Source organism: Mytilus californianus, unplaced genomic scaffold (assembly GCF_021869535.1).
Source record: "Mytilus californianus isolate M0D057914Y unplaced genomic scaffold, xbMytCali1.0.p SCAF_8, whole genome shotgun sequence".
NCBI classification, from domain to species: Eukaryota; Metazoa; Mollusca; class Bivalvia; order Mytilida; family Mytilidae; genus Mytilus; species Mytilus californianus.
In genome coordinates, this window is record NW_026262734.1 from 75232555 (window position 1) to 75248459 (window position 15905).

The 15905-nt window shown below is 33.1% G+C and overlaps 1 protein-coding gene across 1 annotated transcript in view; it reads right to left on the reverse strand.

Moving 5' to 3' along the window:
- The window catches only part of LOC127712483 (uncharacterized), a 108580-nt gene that overhangs the window by 33238 nt on the left and 59437 nt on the right, over positions 1-15905 (reverse strand). The window contains exon 5 of the mRNA XM_052218946.1: positions 14825-14945. Within this exon, the coding sequence (XP_052074906.1) occupies positions 14825-14945 (121 nt within the window). The remainder of the gene's footprint in view (positions 1-14824; positions 14946-15905) is intronic.

Below are 15905 nucleotides of genomic sequence, written 5' to 3' on the forward strand. Positions count from 1 at the left end.
CAAACCATCTTGGTATGACAAACCAGAATATATATGGTTTAGGGGTGGGGATCTTGACCACTTACAAGATATTAGAACTTTCTTAAATAGCAGGGGGTGGGGTGACCCCTGGGGACTAACCCTGTATATCATTCAAACCATCTTGGTATGACAAACCAGAATATATATGGTTTAGGGGTGGGGATCTTGACCACTTACAAGATATTAGAACTTTCTTAAATAGAAGGGGCTGGGGGTGACCCCTGGGGACTAACCCTGTTTATCATTCAAACCATCTTAGCATGACAAACCAGAATATATATGGTTTAGGGGTGGGGATCTTGACCACTTACAAGATATTAGAACTTTCTTAAATGGCATGGGGTGGGGGTGACCCCTGGGGACTAACCCTGTATTTCATTTGATGTGCTTTATCATGACAAACCAGAATATATATGGTTTAGGGGTGGGGATCTCGACCATTTACAAGATATCAGAACTTTCTCAAATGGCAGGGGGTCGGGATGACCCCTGGGGACTAACCCTGTATATCATTCAAACCATCTAAGCATGACAAACCAGAATATATACGGTTTAGGGGTGGGGATCTCGACAATTTTCAAGATATTAGAACTTTCTCAAATGGCAGGGGGTCGGGATGACCCCTGGGGACTAACCCTGTATATCATTCAAACCATCTTAGCATGACAAACCAGAATATATATGGTTTAGGGGTGGGGATCTTGACCACTTACAAGGTATTAGAACTTTCATTAATGGCAGGGGGTGGGGATGACCCCTGGGGACTAACCCTGTATTTCATTTAATGGGTTTTATCATTTAGAACATTTTCAATTAAAAAGATTGTGTCTATCACAAACGGTTTTCAATTTATAATCATTTGAAAATTTAAAAAAATAAAATCCCATAGGGTTCTATAGTAAAACCCTCTTTTCTTTTTGCCCCTCAAAGTACCCCTTTATAAACCCCATTGCACAAACAAAACCCTGATTGCACCACTAGACATGTTAGTCTAACATATTGTGAAACCCTAACCCTGACAAGCGGTTTTGGAGAACGGGTGCGGACAAGTTCAAATTTAAAAGCGGCGGAAGAGGAAGAGGAAGAGGAAGAAGAATAATAATAATAATAAGAACTGAGCAAAAACAATAAGTCTTCCCAAACTTCGTTTGGGAGACTTAACAAGCATTCTGAGAGTATTGCATGGCAATACATAGTCCCCTACCAGGTAAAAATTCATTATACTGGAACAAAATGCTAACTTGTTCTATAACTTGTCATGGTTGAAACAAAAAGTAAATATCATGTCAATATCTTCAAGCATGACAGTGTGGAAAACTGATTATATTAGTAAATTTTTCAAGTCCAAGGACCATAACTCTGCACAAAATTATTAGACCGAAACAAAACTTTGAACTTTGATCTGTAACTTGTCATGATAAAACTATATACCAATTGTCAATTAATATCTTATAAGCATGATGAAAAAAGCATTAGATATGATTAATAGTTCTCTAAAATTAGATATGATGTAATACAGTGTGTATCTATTTTCAAATTATAATCAAATATAATTAATAGTTCCAAATATTTTTTCTTTCATTTGTCACAAACTAATATAGATTTGTAACTTATCTATAAAATGTCAACAACTTTTATCTACACAATGTAATGTATTGAAATATATACATTAATAAAAATAGATTATCTAATTAAAGGATTTCTCTTCATATTTTTTTTTATATATATATAGCATTCAGAAAATTAGTTTATATTAAACATTGCTAAATAACAAACAAACCTGCCAAAAAATTCTTTAAATAATTTAACAAAGAATGTCTTTTAAAAAATGAATTATCTCCCTTTGTACAGAAATATGGTTTAACATAGTACTCTAACATTAGATATGGTCCAGAGTTATGGTCCATAACTCTGGACTAAATCATCAGACCGGAACAAAATTCGAACTTGATCTATAACTTGTCATGATAAAACTATATACCAAATATCAAATCAATATCTTCAAGAACGAAGAAAAAAAGTGTGGAAAGCTGATTTGCCGGACTGACAGATGGACAGATGGACGGACGGACAGACGGACAGAGTGCAAACCTAAAGTCCCCTTCGACTTCATCAGTAGGGGACTAATAAATAAAATTGAGAATGGAAATGGGGAATGAGTCAAAGAGACAACAACCCGACCATAGAGCAGACAACAATACGTCCTCCTTTTACCCAAGGGTTGACATAATAATAATAACTGAGCAAAAACAACAAGTCTCCAAACTTTGTTTGGGAGACTAGATAAAAGTTATGTGACCTCCTTAGTATACCCTGTATTTTAATGGTTGCTGTCAGAGGGCCAGCAAATCTACTGTTTTGATGCAGATTGAGTTAAATGTTTGGTAGCTGTTAACCATGCCCACAAAGGAAGACCACAGAAACTGCAGTGCACATTTAGATAGCAAAAGATATTTTCAAATGTGTATATTTCAGATATCGAGCCCAATCAGACAAATATGGAACACTTGAGTGAAAGTCAAAGAAATACAGTTTACAGCTTTTAACATAAATGTCCACTTGACATTGCAATAGTTCAATAACACAAGAATTGAAGAACATGATGACTGCTGTTTATAATTAACACATCAATGGCTCAAAATCATTTAATGGAAAAGAAAAAAACAGTTGCCTTCATCAATATAATAAAATGCTTCGCAGAGCGCAGCCTAATACGACCGCAGATGTCAAACCTTGAACAGTTGGGGCAAGTTTGGACACAATATTCAAGCTTGATACTGTCTGAATTTGGATTTTATTAAAATTTTGACATAATGTAGGTTTCTGACACAAAATAAATGTGGTCAAAGAGCTTAAAAATTTGAAATGGGACATTCATTTTACCTAGAATGGTCTGATATCCAAAATCTAACAACATGGTTAGATTCAGCATATAAAATAACACCAAAAATTAAATTTTAGTTGAAATCAATCAAAAGTTTAATTTTGGACCCTTCAAACCTTAATATGGACTAATTTGAAAACAGGGTCCAAAACAAAAAAATCTAAATGCACAATAAGATTCAGCATATCATACAGCCGCAATAATTCAGTTTTTGATGAAATCAAACAAAGTTTAATTTTGGACCCTTTTGACCTCAATGTAGACCAATTTAAAAATGGGGCCCAATATCCAAAAAAGTAATACAAGGTAAGAACCCCCAAAAATTAAAGACTTTAAATTAATCCCATTGAAATTGGTTAAAAGATTTGTATTTATTTTCAATTGAAAATTTCTTGCTATTCCACAATACTGTGCAATTGAAGATTTCTTGCTATTGCGCAATACTGTGCAATTAAAGATTTCTTGCTATTGCGCAATACTGTGCAATTGAAGATTTCTTGCTATTGCCCAATATTGTGCTATTGTACAATACTGTGCAATTGAAGATTTCTTGCTATTGCGCAATACTGTGTAATTGAAGCTTTCTTGCTATTGCCCAATATTGTGCTGTTGCGCAATACTGTGTTGTTGCGCAATACTGTGCAATTAAAGATTTCTTGCTATTGCACAATACTGTGTAATTGAAGCTTTCTTGCTATTGCCCAATATTGTGCTATTGCGCAATACTGTGTTGTTGCGCAATACTGTGCTATTGCGCAATACTGTGCAATTAAAGATTTCTTGCTATTGCGCAATACTGTGCAATTAAAGATTTCTTGCTATTGCCCAATATTGTGCTATTGTACAATACCGTGAAATTGCGCAATACTGTGCAATTGAAGATTTCTTGCTATTGCACAATACTGTGCTATTGCGAAATACTGTGCAATTGAAGATTACAAAAACTTTGAAGAAAAAAAATATGAAGCCCAAAAAATTGGAAAAAAAAATCCCCCCCCAACTTTTCACATCCCCCCCCCCCCTTTGGAGTAATTACCCCCAAACTCAATCCCAGCCTTCCCTTTGTGGTATGGAACCTTGTAGTACAATTTTAGAGAGATCCATACACTTACACACAAGTTATTGTCTGGAAACTAGAAAAATGCAATGAAGTTTATTAAACTAAAGTTATTGGCAAATTTCCAATGGAATTTATTAATTATAAATTTTTTGGCAAATTTTCAATATACATAATTTAAAAGCAGTTTAGGTGAGATAAACAAAAAAGCTTCATCAGCAACATTTTATATTGGCAAATTTCCAATGAAGTTCATTAAACTAAAGTTATTGGCAAATTTCCAATGGAATTTATTAATAATAAAGTTTTTGGCAAATTTCCAATATACACAATTTAAAAGCAGTTTAGGTGAGATAAACAAAATAGCTTCATCAGCAACATTTCATATTGGCAAATTTCCAATGAAGTTCATTAAACTAAAGTTATTGGCAAATTTCCAATGGAATTTATTAATAATAAAGTTTTTGGCAAATTTCCAAAATACATAATTTAAAAGCAGTTTAGGTGAGATATTCAAATGAGTTTCAATTACCAAGCTTACACTGCCTTTTAAATTATGTTTTGTACTTAAGTAATTGTCCATTAACCTGGAAACCCTTTTCCCCCCTTTTTAGCACCTTATTCCTTAACGGTTTGAGCCATAACTCCCAAAGACATTTCTTACCATCCCTTTGTGGTATTCCAATATCCAAAATCTAAAAACATGGTTAGATTCAGCATATCAAAGAACCCCATGAATTCAATTTTTGATGAAATCAAATAAAGTTTAATTTTGGACCCTTTAAACCTCAATGTGGACCAATTTGATAACCGGGCCCAAATATCAAAAATCTAAATACATGGTTAGATTCAGCATATCGAAGAACCCCATATATTCAATTTTTGTTGAAATCAAACAAAGTTTAATTTTGGACCCCGATTTGGACCAACTTGAAAACTGGGCCCATAATAAAAAAAACTAAGTACATGTTTAGATTCAGCATATCAAAGAACCCCAAGAATTCAATTTTTGTTAAAATCAAACTAAGTGTAATTTTGGACCCTTTGGACCTTAATTCCTAATGTAACCTTATTTGAAAACTGGACCAAAAATTAAGAATCTAAATACACGGTTAGATTCAGCATATCAAAGAACCCCAATAGTTCAATTTTTGATGAAATCAAACGAAGTTTTAATTTTGGACCCTTTTGGCCCCTAATTCCTAAACTGTTGGGACCAAAACTCCCAAAATCAATCCCAACCTTCTTTTTGTGGTCATAAACCTTGTGTTTAAATTTCATAGATTTCTATTAACTTATACTAAAGTTATTGTGCAAAAACTAAGAAAAATGCTTATTTGGGCCCTTTTTTAGCCCCTAATTCCTAAACTGTTGGGACCAAAACTCCCAAAATCAATCCCAACCTTCCTTTTGTGGTCATAAACCTTGTGTTAAAATTTCATAGATTTCTATTTACTTATACTAGAGTTATAGTGTGAAAACCAAATGTCTTTGGACGACGACGCCAACGTCATACCAATATACTACCGCAAAAATTTTGCGGTCGTATAAAAAGTGTCTGAGTTGTATTTTGTTTGGAATAAATGAATATTGTTGGTGAAATAAATTACAGGCTATCATCATACCTGTCAACTGACCCGTATCCTGCGGGTGTGACCTACAGGGACTTTAAAATTACCCAGGATTTGGAAAATGACCCGTTTTCACACGGATTCTTGATTTCCTTTGAAATACTGTCAAATTCGTAATTCTTCCTGGACAGGAAGTTCAACTAGCTGTGTTAACTGTCAAATTATGTGACCCATTAAGTGCATAGCTTCACTTAACAGTTTTGGTGTCATACACACTGTTAATTAACACCAATTACCTTAGCTTAAGGTCATAAATAATTTGTGTATTTCAAAGTTGTTTGAGCAAAACATTTGAGTTACTCACCCTTTTTGCCATCTTTCACAATATACTCCTTAAATTTATGGGTTTTTTTTTTTTATAAAAAGATTAAATCTAAGGCAAATTGAATGCAAATACATATCAGAATATTACTTTCTATTATTTTTCTACCTTAGAACAATTAAATAATTAATACTTTGAAATTTTTTTTTTTCATCTCTACTTCCTTTAAATGCTTAAAAATTTTAAATTTTATATTCTAATGTCAACCAATTGAATTCCAATTGGAATAATAAGTAAAGCTGTAAATTGATACAATATAGCCTTAATATATTGTGCAACAAGTGGCTTGTGCATAGAATTGAAGCAAGGAATGAAACAAGAAGAGGGGGTATGGCTTGGCTTGAATTGATATAGTATAATACATTAATATATCGATGGTTTATAAATGCAATGAAACAATAAAATTAAAGTTTTAAATTATTTTCAATTAATACTTAACCATGTGAACATGTTTTGGAAACTGTTCGATTAATTATATAAAATAAATGGGGAATGTGTCCATGGGACACAGATGATGCCCCTGCTTGCATATAACATTATAAATGGACATAACTCAAGAACGGTAAAAGTGACGCTACCCAAATTCGTACTTGATCTGAGTTTTGTGGTAATAAGCATTGTGTATAAGATTCGTAATATTTGGTTGAGGCAAACTTAAGTTAGAGAACGGAAACGAAAAATTCAGCAATTTTTCCATTTGTAAAGGGGCATAACTCTAGAAAGGTAAAAGTGACGCCACCCAAATTCAAACTTGATCTGTGTTATGTAGTAATAAGCATTGTGTATAAGTATACTAACATTTGGTTAAGGCAAACTAAAGTGAGAGAACGGAAACCAATTTTGGGACATACAGATGGACAGACAAGGGTAAAACTTAATGCCCCCTCCGCTACGGCAGGGGCATAAAAATGTTCCCTAAATACTTAAATCAGCTGAAAAAAAGTTTGTACGTGTTATGACATGAGATTTTCTTCTTCAATGCCGGTCATGACCATGCAGCATTTTCATTTTCATAGGTTGACAGATATGCAGCATAGTTTTTACAACTTATTTTAGTACTTCATAATTCAAAACAAATTTCTGAAGCTCTTATTTGTAGAACTTCCCTAGAAAATACAAAGAAAATTTCATACATGGCCACAATGTTTAGAATATATAAGCATTTAGTACACAGGAAGTTGATGAGGAATAAATCATAACCATATCACAAAAGCATGCTGATAGGAAGCCATTTCATATTTCAGGAAGCTCTGATTTGTAGTTCCTGAGAAGTATGCAACAGAAATTTCATTGGAAGGACAGAAAGACTGAATGCAGTCAAACAGTATACTCTCCTTCTTAGGAGTGGGGGCACATGGTGTTTAAATTAATAAGAATAACATAATGCATTTAACATGTTTAAAGGAAAACTTCAAAATTCCAATTCCCCTCAAATATCCAATGATAGTAAAGTTTAAGCCTGAAATTGACAGATTACCCGGAAATACCTCAAGCTGAAAATAATGTTGAAACTTGAAAGTCTATTTATATCAGTTTCCATTTGATATCAAATATACATCACAAATAAGAACAATTATACAATCAATAATTATATCACTGAAACTTGTGATAAAGCCAGAGGGAAGAAAATTTGTTTATATTTACAAAGCCGTACAGTTACTGATAAGACAAGGCAAATGATTGAGACCTTTTCACCTACTTTTGTTATCCATAGTTTGATTTTTGTTATCCATAGTTTGATTTTTGTTATCCATAGTTTGAAACTCTCCTGTAAGAAAAATAATTATTGATTTTCAGCAAGTTGATGGGGATAAGTGATGCTCACTTAGGCCTTATCACCTATTTTTTACCTATTCCGTATTTGGAAGGAACTTATACTTGATTTTTAGTTGTTTTACTGTTTTCAAATGACATCAGGTAAATGAGCACGATGTGAGACTACTGAGATTTTCTGCCAATTAATTTTTAGTCCTCAAATACAATTTCTATTAATTCTGCAATACAGTTCTGAATTTTGATTTTGATTAAATATTTGATGTAGCATAGTTTCTGACACAGAATGAATGTGGTCCTAGAGCTTAATAAAAATGATCCACTGGGCTCAGCTTGATACGACCGCAGAGGTCGAACCCTGAACTGTTGGGGCAAGTATGGACACAACATTCAAGCTTGATACAGCACTGAATTTGGATTGTGATTAAATATTTGACACAGCATAGGTTTCTGACACAGAATGAATGTGGTCTAAGAACTTAAAATTTTTTTAAATTTACCTATTCAAACTTTATCATTATTATTTGCTTTTATATATAAATCAGAAATAACCAATTTAAAATGGAAAATTTTAAAGAAAAAAAAGGAAAAAAAAAATCCCCCCTCAAACTTTTTGAAACCCTTATGATTCATCACCCCCAAAACTCAATCCCAGCCTTCCCTTTGTGTTACAATGTATGGTACCTTGCAGTACAATTTCAGAGAGATCCGTACACTTGAACACAAGTTATTGTCTGGAAACTAGAAAAATGCTTGTTTTTTTGCCCCTTTAAGGCCCCAAATTCCTAAACATTTAGGGCAATTACCCCAAAACTCAATCCCAGCTTTCCCTTTGTGATATGGAACCTTGTAGAACAATTTCATAAAGATCCATACACTTACACACAAGTTATTGTCCTAAAACTAGAAAAATGCTTGTTTTTTGCCCCTTTTTGGCCCCTAATTCCTAAAATTTTGAGGCAATTACTCCAAAAATCAATTCCAACATTTCCTTTGTGGTATGGTACCTTGCAGTACAATTTCAGAGAGATCCATACACTTGAACACAAGTTATTGTCTGGAAACTAGAAAAATGTGTTTTTTGGCCCCCTTTTGACCCCTTATTCTTAAACGTTTTGGGCAATTACCCCCAAACTCAAACCCAGCTTTCCCTTTGTGATATGGAACCTTGTTGTACAATTTCATAAAGATCCATACACTTACACACAAGTTATTGTCCTAAAACTAGAAAAAATGCTTGTTTTTTTGCCCCTTTTTTGCCCCTAATTCCTAAAATTTTGAGGCAATTACCCCAAAAATCAATCCCAGCCTTCCCTTAGTGGTATGGTACCTTGCAGTACAATTTCAGAGAGATCCATACACTTGAACACAAGTTATTGTCTGGAAACTTAGAAAAATGCTTATTTTTGGCCCCCTTTTGGCCCCTTATTTCTAAAGGTTTTGGGCAATTACCCCCAAACTCAATTCCAGCTTTCCCTTTGTGATATGGAACCTTGTAGTACAATTTCAGAAAGATCCATACACTTACACACAAGTTATTGTCATGAAACTAGAAAAATGCTTGTTTTTTGCCCCTTTTTTGGCCCCTAATTCCTAAAATTTTGAGGCAATTACCCCCAAAATCAATCCCAGCATTCTTTTTGTGATATGGAACCTTGTGGTACAATGTCAGAGAGATCCATACACTAACACAAAAGTTATGTCTGGAAGTTACAAAAATGCTTATTTTTGGCCCCTTTTTGGCCCCTAATTCCTTAACTGTTGGTACCATAACCCCCAAAATCAATCCCAACCTTCCTTTTGTGGTATTGAACCTTGTGGTAAAATTTCATAGAGATCCATTCACTTAAACTAAATTTAGAGTGCGAAAACCAATGTGTCTGCGGACGACGATGCCAATGTCATACCAATATACGACCACAAAAATTTTTTTGCGGTTGTATAAAATTTGAAATTGGACATTTACCTTTTATGGTTCAATATCCAAAATATAAATACATGGTTTGAATCAGCATATCAAAGAACCCTAAGAATTTAATTTATGATGATATCAAACATAGTTTATCTTTGGACCCTTTGGACCTCAATGTGGACCAATTTGATAACGGGCCCAAAATAAAAAATCTAAATCCAGTGAAACTTCTCAAAACCGACTGCCTGTCGGACCTCTGAAAATGGCATGTTTGCGGGGTGGCAGGCTTGTTGAGAATTGAAATCACCAAGAGTAACTTCCCTTCAATATGTGTGTTTGAGTATATTTAAAAATCTATTTTACCGGTATCAAAATATACGTTTTCCTGTGTCAATTTTAGTTTTGTATATAAGATCAAGTTTTGCTGATCACTTTTGCTTATTTAAGTTTCTATCTATCTATAATAGTTTTTCAGATACTAGGCAAATACACAAAAAAATTGATAAAAATGATCGTTTAAGGGCAATACATCCAATAAGGAGTCATCTGATGATTATAGCTTTTCAGATATTAGGCAAACATGAAAAAAATCGGTAAAATTCATCATTTAAGGGCAATAACTTATATGAGAAGTCGTCTGGCAGTTTTGAAGTCAATAAACAATATGTAGATCTCATCATTCTGAACATTTCTGCCTCTGTAAGATTTTCTCTATTCATAGCAGTTTTCAAGATAATAGACAAAACTTGCATTTTTCCCCTTTGTTCTATTTTTAGCCATGTCTGCCATGTTGGTTGGCACGTTTGGTCATTGAACACATTTTTTAAACTAGATACCCTAATGATGACTGTGGCAAAGTTTGGTTTAATTTGGCCCAGTAGTTTCAGAGAAGATTTTTGCAAAAGTTAACGACGGATATAATTCATTAACTTTTCATACCCAGGAACATTCAGACAACTTGATTCAAATCTGCTCAGTTAATTCTGAGGAAAAGATTTAAAAAAATTTAAAAGGAAAATGGCAATGGCAATGACTAAAATGGAACAAGATTGTACACACTGTCCTGTTATTAGCATACCCCACTCTTAATTCACAGTATTTGAAAACAGGAAGGGTCAGGTCTGATAGATACAAACAGTGCTGACATACACTATAACTTGACACTGACAAGCTGCTGACCATATCTGAAGTCAGTTTTCAGTAACTATATACTACCTGAGAAAAGTGTGACAGAAATAGTCAAGGAACAATGAACTGACAAGGTGAATGCAATATAGCCCCAACTGTCATGACTGTTAGAGTGGGGGTATAAAAGTATAGAACACATACTTAATTATATTATCCCTTGCAGAATATTAACTGTACTGACAAGCTTGTACCCAGGCCACTACAATAACTTTTTTTCAACTTGTCCAGTAGGACAAGTACATACCAAAACTTACTTGTCCGAATGAAATTGTAACTTGTCCAAAACAATTCTTAATAATAACCTTTTTTGCGCATTTTAAGTTGATTCAAGGAACGAAATGAATTATAAACAATAGAACAGAATTTGATTTATATCTTTTGAAATACTTTTCAAAAATATGAGCCGAGAACAACTGAATCTAGTCATGTCACAGGACTTAGGTCCTAGCTTTCTTCAATGCTAAAGTCTCATCAGACTCTGCACATGAGGCACCGTCTGATAGGCCTGTCAATGTACACTCATTGGATTTGTATCTTGGTTTTTTAGTTGAAAAAAGTTTTTTCAAATGCAATCAATAAAAAAAAGAAGATGAGGTATGATTGCCAATGAGACAACTCTCTGCAAGAGACCAAATGACACAGAAATTAACAACTATAGATCACCGAATTGCAAGTATTGTTTTTTTCTACATATGATCAAATATGATTTTGTGAATTTTATGGTAAATAATTTCTTCATTTTTATTTAAAAAATATTTTTTGTTAAAAAAATTACAGGTATGGCATTTATTATAAAGCAACAGAATAAGGTCGGAAAAGGAGGTACTGATTTGTCTTGGTCCCATAAGGTCTCCTGCGTTGCCAAACTGTCTATTAATCATGTCTATTAAATATTTCTCCTACGGTGCCAAACTGTCTATCAAATTTGGAGCCGAATCGTTTCTGATGACGAACTGTCTTGAAAAGTTACCTTATCTACAAAGCGCATCACTGATTCGATGGTTTCCGAGAAAAGTATGCCTTTTACCTCTAAAAAAGTACCTGACAAAGAACCAGTTTTAAATATCCATTGCAAGTAAACATGTCAAATTAATACTTGTTTTTATCTTCTTTTCTTGTTTTTTGTTTATAATTACTTTGTTCATCAAAGTTAGATTAAATTTATTTTCTGCAGAATAATTTTACTTGTCCCGTCGGACAAGCTTGATATAGCTTTTACTTGTCCGACCTTTTTTTCCTCTGGTACCGGACAATCGGACAAGCGTAATTGTCGAGGCCTGTTGTACCATTATCTAAAAGGTACAACATTAATCAATGTAATGGCAATAATCCTATATGACATCATAGTAAGATGTAGTGAGTAATGCTGGGCAATGTTAGTTGCACTTTAAAAGAGTCAAACACGAAGTCTGAAGCATGACTTTTTTCTACGATAAGAAACAAAACTTATACAATTGTTACACTTACTTCTCAACAACATGCTCAATACCTACAGGGTAATTATTTCTATACAGTCACAGAAATACACCAGGAAAATATATATACTGTTTTGCTTAGGCTAGATAATTTACAAGTAATGTAAAAATAGCCATAGTTACTATGTACACAACTCAAAAGTAGGTAAACATCTTGGCTTTAATATAATAAATGCAAAATCAAATGCATACAGAGATAAAAGTGAAGTTTGAAACAATGATTTTTTAAAGATTTCATCAAATACTGTAAATTCAGAAATTATTGCATGCATTTATTATTGGGATTTTGAAGAAAGGACAAAAATGTGAGATTAATTATTGTGATTTCAGGAAAATAGGCATACAGTTATATGTATCTGATATCAGAATGCGAGTTCTTATTATTGCGATACCAACCCAGTCGCATTATTCACAATAATTTCTGAATTTACAGTATTCATTATCAAAGTTTTTGGTTTCAATAGTTTATTAATCTATGTTATCCACTTTAAATGGAGGTTGAGGTCACCTCCAAATGATCCAATGATTTTTTAAATGTATCATGCAATTATTATTTCCTACAATTTTGAAAGCAACTGGTTTTTTAATTGATCTATTTCATTGAATTTCTTGTCCAATTTTTGTATTCACAGTGACAAGGAGCCATGTTCAAATGATGTTTGTTATGTGTTGAATTTGACATTCATTCTTTTTATTCATGGTCATGATTGATGGATGTAAGAATCACCTGTAAATAATCTGAAATGGTCCCATTGGTAATAAATTAATAATTTAGCCAAAATTTTAACACCAATTGGCCCTTAAGAGACTTTTTGCTGAATTTTTACTTTCAAAATTTGATAGTCATTGGCTCTGCACAGGATTTCTCAGCAATTTTTACAAAACTTTTCACTTAATTGTCATTTTTGGTCAGGTTGGCCTGGTGATGGCGGAACGGCAGGTGAGTGGGGAAAAGTGGGTACCTAATTTGTGTAATGAACTCCTCATACAGTCTTCTACCTTGACAGGAATTTTGCACATATGTTGAAGTTGCACACCTGCTATTATGAAAATTTTTAAGAAATATTTTCTCATTTTTCCAGACTTGGGAACATAGTCTTTTTTTCAGCAAAATTTAGCAAAGAGGCTAAATATCTTTTGTGTAATACACTCCTGCTACAGTTTTCAACCCAGATCCCTGAAACTTCACAAGAAGATTACTCATATGTTAAAGTTGTGACTTGTAGTCCAGTGGCTAAGTCCAATATTTTGGTACAATTGATCACTTTATGGTAAAAGCATAAAATTGTGCACAGCATTAGTTATGAGTGTTTGTGGAATTTTTTTCTCATCCTTCCAGACTTAGAAACTTTGTTTTTTCTGAAAAATTTATGAAAGAGGTTACACTTATTGCAACCTGGTTTTTATGATGGCCATTCTTGATAACAATTAGGACATTAAACATGATTCTTAAAGGTGGTTATTAATGTAACTTTCCAAAAGGTATGTTAGTAACTGATCCATTTTTATCTCATATTTCTTTTTAGTCAATTTTTCTATTTTCAAAATGTTCAATAGCTGATATTGTTTTTAACTATAATTTAACCAAGGGGATCATTAATGTATTAATTGAACAAACTTTGTCAAATACTTACTTTTCTTTTACCATGCATGTTTACAGGCAATTCAATCAACTTTTTTAAAGATCCTAACATTTCTTTTTTTATTTTCTTCAGTCATGATGGTTGATTTGTTAGAAATCAGATACAATCTCTGAACTAAGATAACTGAAGAAGGAACATTTGAAATCCAAGGACGAATTAAAAACTTAGAACTTTTAATGAAGGGCAACATATTTAAATTTAAAGCAATAGCTCACATCAGCCTACTACCATTAATTTCTAGATGCTCATTTGAAATGGTTTGCTCACCTTGCAAGTTTATCCACTAATTCCTCAAAAGAAGATATGTTCTACAATTCAATTATATGTCAGATGATTTTGTATTCATCAATCTTATAAACCTTAAAAACATCTTTCATTTTAGTTTGAGAAGATTATGAATGCCTTCACCTAATTTGAACGTACATGAGCAACACGATGGTTGCCATATGTGGAGCAGGATCTGATTACCCTTCTGTGATCACTCCGTGTTTTGTTTTGTCTTTTTATTTTGGAAGGATGGGGTCGTGGAAGGTATGTGTTGCTTTAGTTTTCTAAGTTGTGTTATGAATGTCTATTGGTGATTTTTTTGGTTTTTAGCCATGGCACTGTCACTTTGTCATCAGCCTATGACTTTGAATACCTCTTGTGTATCTCCTACCTCTCTTCTTCAATACATCATTCCTGTTAAGTTAGGTTAAAATTGACATGGGGATTTCAGAAAAAAATTATCAAATTGTCTGATAACAGACTATTGCTCATGTCAAAACTCATAATACTGACAACATTGAGACAATACTACAAACGATTAATCCCAGAGTGTACATGATGCCAATAAAGGCAATGCCTTTAACACGTTTATAATCTAATCCTTTGTCTAAAAGCAATAAACCAAGATACAATGTGTCAGAAAGGAGTTACCTGCTTCTGCTGTGAAGGATGTACATTTGGTCTTCTGGGCATCAACACAACAACTATAGTTCATTTCCTCCTTTGGACAAACTTCAATGCTACTGACTGTCTTTCCTTCAGCATCTTGACCCTAAAATATATGTGGCATATAAATTTTAACATTCAACATTGTTATAGGACTGCCTCATCATATTTGGGGTAATTCCAAGAAAAATTTGTAAGGGGTTTCCGCAGAACCCATTGTCTTGCCTGCAATTGCTGCTATCAGTGTAAAAGAGTAATGTCGACTTAAAAAGTGAGTCCATTTAACAGTAAAATACAGAATTCAAAAAAATTTCAAACTTTTTCTTTCGATGCTATTTCATCATGTTCATGGTCTTGAAGAATAGCTTCTGTTCAAATTTCATAACAATCCATGAAGGTTTAAATATTTAATATCTCAAAAAAGTTTTATCTCAGACTGTCTGTAAATGTTTTAAACTGTAAAAAACTAAGTCAATCTATCAAAAAAATACTAAAAATGAAAAAAAAAAAAAATTTTAAATTTGCCTCTGACATTATCTCTTAATCATAAAAATGCTTGTGCCAAAGTTTCATAAAATTCTATGAAGATTTGATAAAGTAATTGATGTGTAACAATCTTGAACTCCAGACTATATCTATTTGTTAACTGTAAAAAAAACTAAGTCCATTTATCAGTTAAATACAGAAAAATGAAAATAAATATTATCAAAGTTTTGCTCTGAATACTGTATCTTGGTCATAACTATTAGCTTCTGTCCAAATCTCCTAAAATTCCATGAAGGTTTGACAAAGTTATTGATGACTGAAAATTTTAACCTCAGACTGTATCTACTTGTAAACTGTAAAACAACAGTGCACACGCTGAAATGTCTCACCTGTTTTACTGACCATTGATTTTATGTTGAAAGTCATAAAAATAAAGGTTTTACTACAAGTATCACATAAACTTAACATTTAAAAGATCCATGACAATGAGGTCAAGGTCAGATAAAAACTGTGACACAGACATGTACACCTTACAATTATTCCATACACCAAATAAAGTTGACCCATTGCTTATGGTAAT